This window comes from Gadus morhua, chromosome 22 (genome assembly GCF_902167405.1).
Source record: "Gadus morhua chromosome 22, gadMor3.0, whole genome shotgun sequence".
NCBI lineage: Eukaryota > Metazoa > Chordata > Actinopteri > Gadiformes > Gadidae > Gadus > Gadus morhua.
The window spans coordinates 17,930,629-17,945,216 of record NC_044069.1 but is presented as its reverse complement, the minus strand read 5'-3'; the positions used below and the strand labels follow the sequence as shown (position 1 = coordinate 17,945,216).

Sequence of the window (14,588 nt, the reverse complement as noted above, 5' to 3'; positions counted from 1 at the left end):
ATGTGGGCGATAGTGTTTAAATGTGGGCGATAGTGTTTACATGTGGTTGATAGGGTTTACATGCGGTCCATAGTGTTTAAATGTGGTCGATAGTGTTTACATGTGGTAGATATTGTTTAAATGTAATCGATAGTGTTAAATGTTCCTTTCCCTCACTCTCCACCTCATCCCTAACTCTCCACCTCAAGCTGGTGTGTAGTGAGCGTTCTGGCACCGATTGGCTGCCGTGCATCACCCAAGTGGGTGCTACATATTGGTGGTGGTTAGTGAGGTCCCCCCTTCACTTTAGGCGTCTTTGAGTGTTATTAATTATTATTATTCTTCATGTTTAACCTCTGCTTTCCTTTTATTCCTAGTCTGTTTTACATAGTTTTGAATGATGACTATATGCTCTGTAAGGTGACCTTGGGTGTCTTGAAAGGCGCCTCTAAATTAAATGTATTATTATTATTATTATTATTGGTCCACTGTAGCCCCCCTCCCATTGGTCCACTGTAGCCCCCTCCCATTGGTCCACTCCAGCCCCCTCTTCCCCATGCTTGAAACCACATGGCATGATATGACATATTTCTTACGGTCACAAGACATGTCTCTTACTGTTGCATGTCACATGATATCAAGACAAAGCATTGCTGTACTGGCTTGGATAGCGTGTTGAGGGTTCAGAAGGTGAGGTGATCTATCAAGAGGAAATACAGCGAGACAGAAGTCAAGACCAATTAAACAGGGATCAGCTGTTCATCCCAGTCCCCCAGACGCACAATACAACGTTAGGAGAGAGAGATAACAAGGTAGAGAGCAAGGGAGAAAGAAGACAAAGTATAACAGCAGGTGCGGTCAAAAGATGTAAGACACACAGTTTAAAAGGGGGGAAATCCAGTTTTTTCGACTTTTCCCTTTTCATTCGATTTTTTAAGTTCGAGCCAGGGGGAGTATTCGCGCTCACCGAGAACGCCCTTCAATAATAAGTGCGTGAAACTGCTTGTTTGCGCTCAAACTTTCCTCGCGTCATAGTGAGACTTCAGACTAGGCAGTGGGCGGTGCTGAAGTGCAGTAGTCTCACCTCTCGGCTACCCGCAGTGTTAGACAGTGTTACAACTTCTCGGGAGGGTGAATTGGCTGATCCATTCGCGTTCCACCAATCGCAACAGAGCGGGCGTGCTGACCAATCGCAGCAGGGCTGGGCCGCTCGGGGGGGGGGGGGCCTTAAAGCGTCACCATACTAAACAGAACGTTGTTGAACGACGCTGTGTTTGGTTTCACAGTAATGAACAGTGTGAGAATAATAAGGGGTACTTCAAACACACAGGCATGTGACCCTATTCTAGCAGTACCCCCAAAAGGCAATAATCAACCCTTGAGGTGTGACCTCTAACCCGAGCCCCGCCCCTCTGCAGAAAGAGGAGCGCGTGTCGGAGCTGCGGAGCCAGCTGACGGAACGCCAGGCGCTGCGCTCCCGGCGCCGCCCCTCCGCCGCCAGCGCCACGGTCGCCGCCGGCAACCAGAACCACAGCTCCCAGTCCCCCCAGTACCAGCACCACCCCTCCGACCCCAAGTCCCTGGTGCCCCCGCCGGGCTACCCCGCCCCCTCCACGGACAACCACGCCCCGCTGCCGCCCTCCTTCTCCACCGCCGCCAGCCTCTACCAGACCGCCGACGCCAAGATGGGCCGCAACAACTGCCACACCGGCCGCCTGCAGCTGCTCTACAAGTGACCCCCCCCCCACCCGAGGCGGGGTCGGGGCGGAGCCCCAGGTGGTGGGGGGGGGGGGGGAGGAGGCTAGGCGTCGAGTTGGGTGGTGAAATTATCTTTGTTCTGAAAAAATGACAAAAAAAGCTGTTTCTACCGCTTGCGTTTCCCGGCCGCATGACGATAACAATAGGGGTTTCTGTTTTCATTGAACTTGTTCGGCGGCTGCGATTGGCCCGGATGAAGACTGTTAGCCAACATGACTATGGAAGTAAATCTGTGCCATCGGATTTTGAAAATAAAAAGCCATTGAATTCTAAGCACTGAATATTTATGCATTGAAATAACGTTTTCGGATTTTTTCGCCTCTATATATACTCTTTACCTTTTTCAACAAATCAATTTCACATTTATTTTTCATTGTAAAATAATTCAAAATCAAATATTCAACGTTTAAAGATTCTACTTAAATATTTTTAACATCCCCATATTCAACATGCCAAAGTCACCTGCAAAATTCAATGTATGAAATTCAGTGTTAACATCCCCAACGAAGAGCAATCTATCCTAGATGCTAGATCGTGGTCAAGCAAGGAGCGGTTCTTTCTTTTTTGATACAAACGTTAATTCTAAACATAATTTTACACAGTAGCCTATAATAGGAAATGCTCAAAGGTAAATCAACGTCATTAAACACTGACTGTAGCTTTTTATGGGGACCTTACTAAACGCCCTATCCATTGTATCGGTCTGTAAAATGCTAATCAAATTAAATGAACTGTATTTATTAAGCACATTTAATATCGAGGGGGGGGGGATCTTATCTTTTATTTATGTTTTTGTTAGAATGCACACCGTTTATTACTACAGTATGAAATAAACTATGATCTAATGCCTGTATGTGAAATGTGTGTGATTGCAGTAACCTGTCTGGATTTACCTGCAGCGTAAGGGTAATTGTTGTAGTAGGTTAAGGAGACCAAATTATTAGGGCACCCATTTGATGCGATCGGAGGTCCCTTTTCCTACGTTTGGTGTGATGCTGGGGCGATCTGAAGCCCGCTGTCCACTTTGGGACAAGAGCGCTTAAATTCAGAGGCAAAAAATCCAGATAGGCCTACGTTACTTCAATGCATAAATATTCAGTGCTTAAAATTCAATGGCTTTTTATTTTCAAAATCCGATTGCACAGATGACCGGACTCTCTCTCAGCTCCCTCGCTCGTTCACTCGGAGTGGAGATCACAAAAGTGTGCCATAATTTACTGCTCATCGATTGCTTTCCAAGAGAAGGGCGTCGGCCTGCTTGCATCGTCCAATCCCAAGGCTCGCTCTGCCGTCAGCCTCTGTGGCCGTGCTCTCCCCCCGTTGCTCGACCAATCAGAATAAGATGAGGTAGTATCTCTTAGTCATCAGCGAGTGTGTGTCATTACATGATGTTTACCCTAAGCCCTGTATCCTGGTGTGGGAGGATAGAGCTTCTGACTGTGCCAAAGGGCCCACGGCCCACTGCAGCCTACAGAACGGGGTTTTAGTGTCCTCAGCATCGAGGGATCCTGTCAAGCTCTTGTCAGGGTTAAAGATGTTGATGTGTGTGAGATTTGTCGGTATTATCTCTGTTCAAAGAGACTGTCGTGGTTCACTCACCGAATGGCCTCCTCTGTGGAGGTAAAGGGAGAACATGGTGGCTCCTTGCTCATGGGGGGCTCTTGGCTCATGGGGGGGGGGGTCTTGGCTCATTGGGAGGGGCGTGGCTGAGTGCAGCTGCAGCCCTGTGTCCAGTGTGCTGGGGGCTTGCCACTGGACGTGGCTCGGTGGAAGCCTCAATCAAACCCCTTTCAATTTCTTGGTGGTGAATCTTGTTCACAGCTGTTGTTTTTACCAGCTCTCTCTTCTCTCTCGATCATCGATCACTTTGCCAAAACTCAATGTGTGCGTCAGCATAGACCAGCATACTGTCCTACCCACATGGCCAGCGTCCTCGTGGCTGAACCAAGCTCTACGTGTCATGGCACCGGACCCTAGTCATGTACTGATCAGGGCTGATCTTCTTTGGCTTCCTGGTTAAACCCCGGGTCTTGTGCTGAAGAGTGACTCTTCTTCCCATCCCCGCAGAGCGGTATGGCCTCTGCAGGTACCTCTGTTTTAGAAAGACCTCATTGTTTTTTAACAGTGGATAACGAAGAGGAATGGATGCTTTTTCATGTCACCCAAAGTCCCCTTCTGAACCTCAGACAGGTCAAATTTTTGTTTTGGTTGCTTCCCAGTTCTGCTTTCTCTGCCTCTTTGTTTAGCTCCTTTCTCTTAGTGTGATGACATAAGGAGATTTCTACTTTGTTTCTGAAAAAGTACATTTCTTCAAAATAAAACTTTCCGGAAAGTTTTATTTTGGTTCCTCAGTGACTGTTTTTGACAGTATTAATGTTACTGTGGCTCTCCAACCTGTTGTGGTCCACAGCCCGGTACAGACAGTGTCCATCACACATCACCATGCCATGTGAACAGTGCCAACGCCAGGTCATCAGCACCTCTCAACACATCCCTCTGGAGACGGTCTCTCCATCCCTCTGTTAATCAGTGGACTGGACGGTCTCTCCATCCCTCTGAAATCTGTGTACTTGACGGTCTCTCCATCCCTCTGTTAATCAGTGGACTGGACGGTCTCTCCATCCCTCTGTATATCAGTGTACTGGACGGTCTCTCCATCCCTCTGTTAATCAGTGGACTGGACGGTCTCTCCATCCCTCTGTATATCAGTGTACTGGACGGTCTCTCCATCCCTCTGTTAATCAGTGGACTGGACGGTCTCTCCATCCCTCTGTATATCAGTGTACTGGACGGTCTCTCCATCCCTCTGTATATCAGTGTACTGGACGGTCTCTCCATCCCTCTGGCTGTATATCAGTGTACTGGACGGTCTCTCCATCCATCTGTATATCAGTGTACTGGACGGTCTCTCCATCCCTCTCTATATCAGTGTACTGGACGGTCTCTCCATCCCTCTGGCTGTATATCAGTGTACTTGACGGTCTCTCCATCCCTCTGTTAATCAGTGGACTGGACGGTCTCTCCATCCCTCTGTATATCAGTATACTGGACGGTCTCTCCATCCCTCTGTATATCAGTGTACTGGACGGTCTCTCCATCCCTCTCTATATCAGTGTACTGGACGGTCTCTCCATCCCTCTGTATATCAGTGTACTGGACGGTCTCTCCATCCCTCTGGTTGTATATCAGTGTACTGGACGGTCTCTCCATCCCTCTGGCTGTATATCAGTGTACTGGACGGTCTCTCCATCCCTCTGGCTGTATATCAGTGTACTGGACGGTCTCTCCATCCCTCTGGCTGTATATCAGTGTACTGGACGGTCTCTCCATCCCTCTGGCTGTATATCAGTGTACTGGACGGTCTCTCCATCCCTCTGGCTGTATATCAGTGTACCGGACGGTCTCTTCAAGGCCTAGGATTTCCTCTAGCTTGACTCTAGCATAGCAGCCTGGTGTTACATGCGTGTGTGTGTGTGGTAGAAACAACTTGTTATATGACTGTGAATAAGTTGGAGTTCCTTCCAAGCACTTAGGAATGAAGAAGGAGACGATTTGAGGCTGTTTGGAGGAAGCCTAGGACTCATCCGACAGACCATCTCAAGTCGTCCTTTGTAAATAATGTACGTTTGTAAACTGTCTCTACTGTAAGGCATTTCAACAGTCAACAATTGCAGATATAATAGTGGCATCCATACAAATGAGAAGTATGCACAATGTTGATGATAATGTACATGGTGAAGATTAGGCAGTATTTATATCCTTGAACATGCGTTTACCAGCTGTATCTTGTGTGGTACCGTATTTGAAATATATTTCTATATGCTAATTCATAATGTCGGAGATTATTTGAAATGCTAAGAAAATGAATAAAAGTCATTTTTTTTGCAGAATGTTGTCATGAATATTTTATATTTATATAATGATGTAAGGATTAGAGCTATGAGTTTTTGAGCTTTAAAGGCTATGCCAAGATACTGTATCTATAAATATAAATTCAGACTAGAATCTTTGGAAAGAAATTACAGTTTTTCTCAGTCGCTTTGCTACATTCTGATCTGTACATTCTGATGAATGTACAGATCAGAATGTACTGATCTGTACATTCCTCAGATCAGAATTGAAATGCTCAAAAAAAGAATGTACTGATCTGTACATTCCTCAGATCAGAATTGAAATGCTCAAAACTACCTGTTCAATCTTCACATCATTGTGTCACTTGTGCACATCAAAAAAGCAGTTTCTCATTTCTTTGAACAAGTTGCAAATGCTTTGGTACATTCATGCAAATGATTATGTACAATTCTCTGCTCTTTCCTACATTATCAATTGCTTATGTCATGTTGATCCAAATGTATTGTAATGGAATAGTATTGAATAGTCTCAACCCCACAACATTTAGGCATTAGTTCATTGCATAAGTCTTTGCATGCAAAATGGTTGAACAAGTTGTCATAATATGTCAAGCATATTTCTATACATTTCCATTAGACTTTTCTTATAAATCTGTCCTGAATTGGTAAAATGCTGCAAGGTGAATCTTGACTTTCGCTAAAGAAGGGAAATGTGTGAAGTGTTTCAGGGATGGGCAACTTTCATGATAAAGAGGGCCACATTTTTCATCATAACCATCGGAGGGCCACATGACTGCACACTTCAACTAAACGTGAGCTGAGAGAAGCTACACAATTTTGAATTTGGTAGATATGATTTCCCGTATTCTGGTGCATTTTGGGGATGGCCACTACCTAAAAAATCATCCAGAATCATAACCTATGTATGGTATGTTACTGTAAAGTGTATTCCCCTCACATGAACAGGAGCTAGGCTACTAGCTTTAGCTCTGCACGTCAATGGAGGCGGCTAATGGAAGGCACATGCTAACCCAGTGGACGTCCCTCCTGGACGCACAATGATGAATTCACCTGGTACCGACTGTTCTGAGTCTTGGTTAAACAGGACCACACTGCCGGCCCCCTTCAAGGTAGGGGAGTTTTCACTATGTGCTGCAGTAATGGATCTTTCCAATAGGTGTGATCTTCGGAGTGGTGTGGGCTACCAGATCAGGTAGTAGCGCAGGAGGCCCAGTCGGGGCTTTTGCAGTACAGTCACATCTTTTCCACACAGTCAGAATCACAGCAAAACCAGGAGGAGGCTTTGTGTAAGACTCAAAACATCCGGAAAAGTACACACCACAAACCACCAGGCCATGAGTTTTGGGGGGGTTTCCCTTAGGCTGAAACTCTTTGTTTCTTTTTCTTAGACACCTGACTAACTTTGACGCAAGTTTTTTGGTTGAAATTAATGAGACGATTTGGCATTACCTGCAATATATCACACTACGTAGTAGCCTACCTAAAACTTACAGTAAAAGATGCATTAAATTACCATATATGTCGATGTAATTGAGCCACAATGTTTAGAATAGTATGATCAAAAAAAAACAATCAATGTGGTCTATATATCATACTATTATAATGAATGGCCTAATGATACAATAAAAGGCATATGACACAATCTTACAAATAATTTCCGAGTCAAAGATTACAAAGTGTGACACATTGTGTGGACACTTTATTTTAAACTCAGTGGAGGAGTGAAGCGATGTGTCATAAAGTCCCTTTCCAGATGAAATTAGTTATTAAACACGTCTAACATTTAGTGATTTGCAGCCAGGGGTGTAGCACAAAAGTCTGGGCCCTATTCAAAAGCATTCTCTGTGGGCCCCCTTCCTCTCTGATCCATGTATCTCACAAATCTCATATTTAATTGGGCAAACGTCACCGGTAGCCTCCATCCACGAGTGTGGGGATAGGGTTGGTATGTATCTGTAAAAAAAAACATCCACTGTTGTAATTTTTTTAGCTTAGACATAGTACATATCTCAAATTTGAGTTGGTCATCAATTTAAATTCCTAGGTTTTTGTAGCTACTAATCCTCTTAATTGGTTTGTCATTAACAATGCTATTAGGGATCTCACTTTTATGACGCCTAAAATCTATTACCATTTTTATATTTGACCTTGCCTTTGGTGAAGTTACCTACCCCTTCCGCAGAGCTGTTTAGCGCTGAGCTATCTGGTTCCAAATCATAGTATTCTCTCTCTGTTAGCAGAAGTAGGCCCCAGTCCCTGCAATAGAGGAAGCTGCGTTTTCTGGACCGCGGTTCTAGGTCAGCATTTCCAGGACCCTAGTTTACCATGCCACTGCCTTTGGAACGCTAGCTTATTTTTCCTAGAGTGGGGAATTAAACTCATGGGTAACTCAAGAACACTGCATGGAACATGATGAAACACAAACCGTAGCTAAGGACTGCACTTCCCAATATCTAAAAAGGACCTAAACATACCCAAACCCAAACTCTAAACTTAGCCATCTGTAACCAAATGCCTAAACCTAACCATCTCTAACCTAATAACTAGCTCAATTATTTATAACCTAATACCTAAACCTAACCACCTGTAGCCTAATACTTAACTTAACCATTTATAACCTAATACCTAAACTTAACCATCTCTAACCTAATACCTAAACTTAACCATCTCTTACCTAATACCTAAACTTAACCATCTCTAACCTAATACCTAAACTTAACCATCTCTTACCTAATATACCTAAACTTAACCATCTCTAACCTAATTCCTAAACTTAAACATCTCTAACTTAATACCTAAACTTAACCATCTCTAACCTAATACCTAAACTTAACCATCTCTAACCTAATACCTAAACTTAGCTATCTCTAACCTAATACCTAAACGTATACATATTTGATCTAACACTAAACTTCTCTTTAGCCATCTCTCTAACCAAAAAGCCTACTAAATTTTACCATTTACCATTTTACCAACAATTTTTAACCTCATCATACCTCAACCATCTAATTAGTCAAAATGTGCTTTTTATTAATGTGAACCTTTATCTTAAGGGGGTCTTCAATGACATCCTGGTGAGGAAAAAAAACCCTCTCTTGAGAGTCTAACAGGCCAACAGAATGCGTTTCTCAAAATGTGACCTCCCCTACTGCAAAGAGAGTAAAAGACTAGAAAGAAGGTGATGCTGTTCTGTTAGGGTGCAATGTTTAGACGACTCTCGACATTTCATCCGGAAATATTTCATTTACACTAGTACCAAAAATGTTACAGTACAACACTATTATTACAATAATATTATTATAATACATTGTTGAAGAATGATACTGTCACATGCCAACACGTTTGAATACTGAAAGGGAACCAAACGCTCATGTTCTTTTGGGTCTTGCAAAGCTAAGGTGCATTTCAGTTTTATTCTTGACTAAAACGTGTGAACCGCTAGAGTGGTTAAAAAGGGGAACTTCATCTGAGAACAGCCCACTAGTTCCTATGGCGCCTGTTGGGGGAATTCTTTGAAATGTATTCAAAACGTAACTCAGAGAAAACTGAAGGAGTTTATTGCAAAAAGGATAAGAAAGTATAAAAGAAAAGTTGTCTCTGCACAGAGAGGCCTTCAACGCTACCAGCACACATGGTTGAAGCGCTGTAGTGAGCCCCGAGAAGGGCCCCCTCCAGGGTTACAGCAGGGGAACGCCTTTATACGGGCCCCCCTGCAAACAGGAAGGCCCTACTCCCTCAGCCATCTAGGATGGAGCTCATGGTATAGCTATGAATTAGCCATGGCTGTCCAAGTCACCCACCCCAGGGAGGATGAGCGCGGTGCCAACTGGCAACCTAAGATAATGACTGAGAGCTTACAGCGTCTTAGTGTCTTGAGAAAAACATGTCTTATGGAAATCTCCATTACCAACCCGATGTGTATGTTTTTTTATAAAGACTTAACGATTGTCACGACTGCGTTATTTGAAGCCCATATACAGAATTTCTCCTGCTAGAACAGGGGATTACAGAGGGCCTTCACCGGTAAAGGGGCTGTACGCAAGTGTTGAGGGTTTCCGTTTTCCCTTTTTCACCCGGAAATGTTGGTTGTCATTTCATTATCTCGCCCTCCAGGTCTTTCCGATCTTCTCAACCAACATGCACTCTCACCAGGAGAAAACGCAGTGAACAGGACTACCACAAACATCAGTTTACCGGCTGTTTGGGCAGTTTTAAGGATAGAATGCACATTTCCTTTTCTTGCGTTTAAGACTGTCTTTGAATTGTCTATTTGCAAATATCAGAGACGTCTCCTCTCCCAAACAACTCGACAGTGGTTCCATCTATAGGCTGCCAGTCACTCCCTGTCCTCTTTCACCGACCGGGCAAGATATAGGTCAACACCATATAAATACTTCAAAGGGTCCACACCATACGTAATGATCTGAATCTTGAGAAAGTACACGGATCACAAAAGTAGCCAATCAGCGCCCTCACTTGATCATTGTAACATGACGCCAGCCTTATGGTGGTAGCCTGGCAATTGCCAGACCAAGCTCAATCGTAGATTGCACGTTGGTCTAGGGAGGCTGCTGTCATTTTCATCAGCACAAGAGGCGTGATCAAGGGCCCGGTTCAAACGATTCTGTACGCAATTGGCTGCTTGCCGTCGCTTCCCTGTCGTCATTGTGTTAAACCAGCCAATAGCGCGCCAGGGGGAAACGCCAGCTTGGTGATTGTCTCCCCCAAAAACGTATCGGAAGCAGAAAGAAATCTATTGCTCTTCTCCGAGCCTTCTGCAGGGCGAATTCAAATCGCCGGCAGAATGGGCTGGGGATACCCAGTCTATAATTGGGTGCCTTCATGCTGGGTTGAAGTGTGTCTTGATTGTGGCTCCTTGGTACATTAGACTCTTCTCAGCATTGGAAAAGACCCAGGGTTCAATCCTGGCTCATGATCGCATTAGAGGAAGTCACTGTCGCTCAGGGAACAGAGCACTGAGACTGCAGGGGTCTCTTGAAGATGCTCTTATCTAACGTGTGTAATGGCATGGGTACAATGGCTTTCACATCTGGGCAAAGAAATGGGCTGCAAAATGAATTGACGTTTTTTTTTTCTCTTTAATTTTCAATAAAAAGTCCTGCAGCATAAAAAGATATTACAAAAATAGATCCAATACATATATAAATAAAGTACACAAGATAAATAGTCATTCATAAATCATAAATAGGCATAAATAATAAATATAATGTATTAAATAAATTGATAATAATTTAAACACCAAAATAAATTAAAGTCTTAAATTGTACCGTTAATTGTTAACCGATAAAAAATATATATATTAGGACTCTTAGTGAGAAAGCACCACATTCATTATTATACATTCATGTCAAAATTTGCCATGTTTCTTGGCATTACGGATTTCCTGTAAACATTTTACAGAGAGATGGTTGTACATGGTACATTTCGTATAACAATAGAGCTCTAAGTTGCAGGCGTATGGTACATTGTATCAATGTAGGCCTGCATTGCTTTAAAATTCACTTTTTCGGTTCATACCGATTATTAAGACAAACCCTCGCTCTGAATCCACCTCATCAAGTGCTAACCATAACGACCCCTTTCACCCAACTCCTCTTTCACATCTTTTGTTCTTGATGCCTTTTCAGCGCTCTCCCTCACGCATTCACCGACCCTACGGGGTCGACTCACAGAGCAAACACCCCGAAGAACGTTTTACCGCTCCCATTCACCACACTGGGCAAAAGCTTCTTGTCGACCACGGTCCTGAGCCGGTCTTCAGCGTTCAAGTGGAACACGGCGCCAACGTACACGGCGCTTAACCACATCCCCTTCGCCCTGGCCTCCACGCCACCGGGGGGCGCCTGCTGGCAGACGGTGCGGCCTGAATGCAGGATGGTCATGTATCCGGGGTAAGAGTCGGACCATCGGTCCACCATGTAGGTCAGGTGCACCAGCTCCGCCCGCTTGTGATCCTCCGCCTTGCAGCTGACCGCGAAGGAGGCCTGGCTGTACACAAAGTAGAGGCCGGTGGTCGGGACCACCACTTCGTTGCCTTCCAGCCGCAGCCCACCGGAGGAGTGGTACTGGTCCACTTGCGTCTTCCACTGCACAGAGCTGTTCAGCAAGTTGTTGGACACGCCTGTGAGGTGGACATAGGGGGATACATGTTATTAAGGTTGATCTGGGGGAAGAGGACCGCATGTTTAGGCTAGTGAACCACGAGGGCCATGGGACCACGAGGGCGATGGGACCACGAGGGCGATGGCGATGGGAGAACATCAGGCTGGCAGGCCAGTGTCCCAACATGTCTTCAGTCTGCCCCCTCAACCCGTCTGAGGCCAAATGGGTCTCAGTGTGGACCTCGTGTCTTCCTCAAACTTAACAGCTACGGTCCTCTATATTATTATATCATTGTATAGGCTACATCTCTCTGTGGTTTAGACTGCTCAGCAGCAACATATATACATTATATATATATTACGCATTACATTATATATTCAAGAAGATCATCGAAGTCCTATTTCACGTCCCCGGTCCACGTTTGTAGCTATAACAAAGCAGAATTCCCCCATGGAACCCGCTCACCAAACCCTGGGTCGTACCACTGGGGGGGACTGCTGGTTCCACTGGGAACATGTGGTGATGGGGGGAATGCGCTTACCTTCCAGATGAATGGCAGCCCTCCCGCTACTTGAGATCTGCCTCAGATTTCGGGTGAGACCTGAAAAAGAGACGAAAGATTCTTTAGGATAAAGGATAAATAAAGGCATTGCCATCTTTTTCAGGGGCGACTGTTCTTAACTCCAGACTGGCTACAGAAATAAGACATTCAGCAAATGACCAAATGAAGGAATAATTCTTACCATCGATTTCCAATGAATGGCTTTGCTCCTGTGCCCCCTAAAATAAAAACGAGAGAGAAAAATAGTTAGATCTCCGTTTGATTGTCGCCCTGTGCCGGACACACACACACACACACGCACACGCACACGCACACGCACACACACACAGAATGTGTTTCATGGGCTTACCTTGTGCAAGGTGAAGCAGAGGACTCCGGCGACACACAGCGCGACGGCCAGCAGCGCTGCCCCACACTTCCAGCCTGAGTGACAGGCGGCCCGCGTCCTCGCCGCGGACTGATGGGGTTCTTCGGACTCCGAGGGGCCCGCTGCTGCCATCTTCACTCTGCAATCAACGTCCATTATGCTCGTCGCACTGTTCACGGTTATCCCAACGTAGTAAAGTCGGCTGTATCAAATGCTCTCTCTGAGTGTTTAGGAGCTGTGACTCTTTGACTGTGCTCTTGTCGCTGTTTGTGTGCTTGATTGATCGACACTCGCTCCCGCACACTCTTTTAAACGCTTCCTTTCCAAACAGGGAAACTCCACTGATGTCACTTGTCAAGTGAGAGGAGACGATAAGGAAGGAGAAACCACCCCCTAACCACACACTTACGCCCGCGCAATTCGGGTTATTGCCTAAAAACTTTATTTTTGGTGAAGATTTGTTATTTTTCCTATTCTATCCTGATCTATTTTTTGTTTTGCACACTCAATTAGGATAAATGAATTGTAGTTAATGTTATTTGGACATAATGTTTCATTTAGGCTAATCTAGCTGAGTTAAATCTTGATATTGAATTTAAAGCAATTAATATTTAGTAATTGCTCTGCACAGTTTTTGGAAATCAGTTATTCTATTGTTAAGTTTTTTTAGGTTTTTTTTAGGCATCAACACAAAACTTATCGCAAAATCATGGACATATATCAGTGAATTCAGCAATTCTTAAGATAGTAAAAAATATTGTGTTATATTACTTGAAATATTATATCCTGTTGTGGAAAGTGAATGGGGTTGCTAAACACTGACTTCAACCATTCTGTAGACAATTCAGTTGTCAAAGTTGGAACACTTAACCACGTGTAAGCAGGTCTCCAAATGGTTAAGTACCACTTTGACCACATGGGGCGCTATAACTTGCTGTCAAAGTTAAACGATCACCGCCAATCACAGGTCCCATGGCATGAAAATTTCACTTTATGAGGTTTTCTAACATTAATATGAGTTCCCCTAGCCTGCCTATGGTCCCCCAGTAGCTAGAAATTGCGTTAGGTGTAAAACAAGCACTAGCTATCCTGCTCTGCCTTTGAAAAAACAAAGCTCAGACATGCCGATTTGGAATTTTTCCCTGTATGTCGTTATACGGGGACATGTTACCTCCCCTTTCTCTGCTTTGCCCAATGAGCTACGACTGTGCGAGTGCCACGTGTGTGTGAGTGTGTGTGAGTGTGTGTGAGTGTGTGTGTGTGTGTGTTTTTGTGTGTGTGTGTGTGTGTGTGTGTGTGTGTGTGTGTGTGTGTGTGTGTGTGTGTGTGTGTGTGTGTGTGTGTGCGCGCGCGCGCGCGCACGTGTGTGTGTGTGTGTGTGTGTGTGTGTGTGAATACACACACTGTAATTCAAGTGTTGCACACTTCTTTGTTATTTGAATAACCGTTATGCTGTTGGTGATATGGCGCATAACACGTCAGGTTCTCTGACCTCTCTGGTATTTCCACAACGAGACTCGTAGTGGGGGTTATCTCAGCCATGGTTGAGAAGGAATTGGGGGGAAAGAAACTTTGGCTTTCACTCCCTGAAGTGAACCTGAACCACGACATGGCGGAGAAAGGGATTGACCGCGAATGTCCCCCGCCAGAGCCCCACTGACCACTGCCAAGGCAGCGGGCAGAGGGCAGAGGGCAGAGGGCAGAGGGCAGAGGGCAGCGGGCAGAGGGCAGTGGGCAGCGGGCAGAGGGCAGTGGGCAGAGGGCAGAGGGCAGAGGGCAGAGGCTAGAGGGCAGTGGGCAGAGGGCAGAGGGCAGTGGGCAGCAGGCAGCGGGCAGCGCCGAGGCACGGGCAACAATCCCTTTCTCCTCCATGTCGCGGTACAGTCTACTTCAGATTGATGGGGAAGTGGAAGAAGCAGAGACGTCG

The 14,588-nt window shown here is 45.1% G+C and overlaps 2 protein-coding genes across 2 annotated transcripts in view; one reads left to right on the top strand and one right to left on the bottom strand.

The window, feature by feature from the left end:
* Positions 1-5,627, top strand: part of gabbr1b (gamma-aminobutyric acid (GABA) B receptor, 1b) — a 110,435-nt gene extending 104,808 nt beyond the window's left edge. Inside the window, exon 24 of the mRNA XM_030347829.1 lies at positions 1,398-5,627. Coding sequence (XP_030203689.1) covers positions 1,398-1,715 — 318 coding nt within the window. The 3' untranslated portion in view covers positions 1,716-5,627. The remainder of the gene's footprint in view (positions 1-1,397) is intronic.
* A 5,080-nt stretch (positions 5,628-10,707) lies between these two features.
* On the bottom strand, positions 10,708-12,964 carry tnfa (tumor necrosis factor a (TNF superfamily, member 2)). Its single transcript, XM_030348015.1, has 4 exons — positions 12,644-12,964; positions 12,476-12,512; positions 12,274-12,333; positions 10,708-11,751 (listed from the first exon to the last, which is right to left on the bottom strand). The coding sequence occupies exons 1-4, from the start codon at positions 12,815-12,817 to the stop codon at positions 11,297-11,299; spliced, it is 726 nt and encodes a 241-aa protein (XP_030203875.1). The 5' UTR covers positions 12,818-12,964; the 3' UTR covers positions 10,708-11,296.
* Between the last annotated feature and the right edge of the window lie 1,624 nt (positions 12,965-14,588).

Excerpts from the sequence above, each read along its gene's own strand:
- tnfa (XM_030348015.1), bottom strand. The coding sequence starts at position 12,817 with ATGGACGTTGATTGCAGAGTGAAGATGGCAGCAGCGGGCCCCTCGGAG. Across the intron at positions 12,513-12,643 it reads TCTGCTTCACCTTGCACAAG|GGGGCACAGGAGCAAAGCCA; the intron begins GTAAGCCCATGA and ends TTTTTATTTTAG. Across the intron at positions 12,334-12,475 it reads CCATTCATTGGAAATCGATG|GTCTCACCCGAAATCTGAGG; the intron begins GTAAGAATTATT and ends TCTCTTTTTCAG.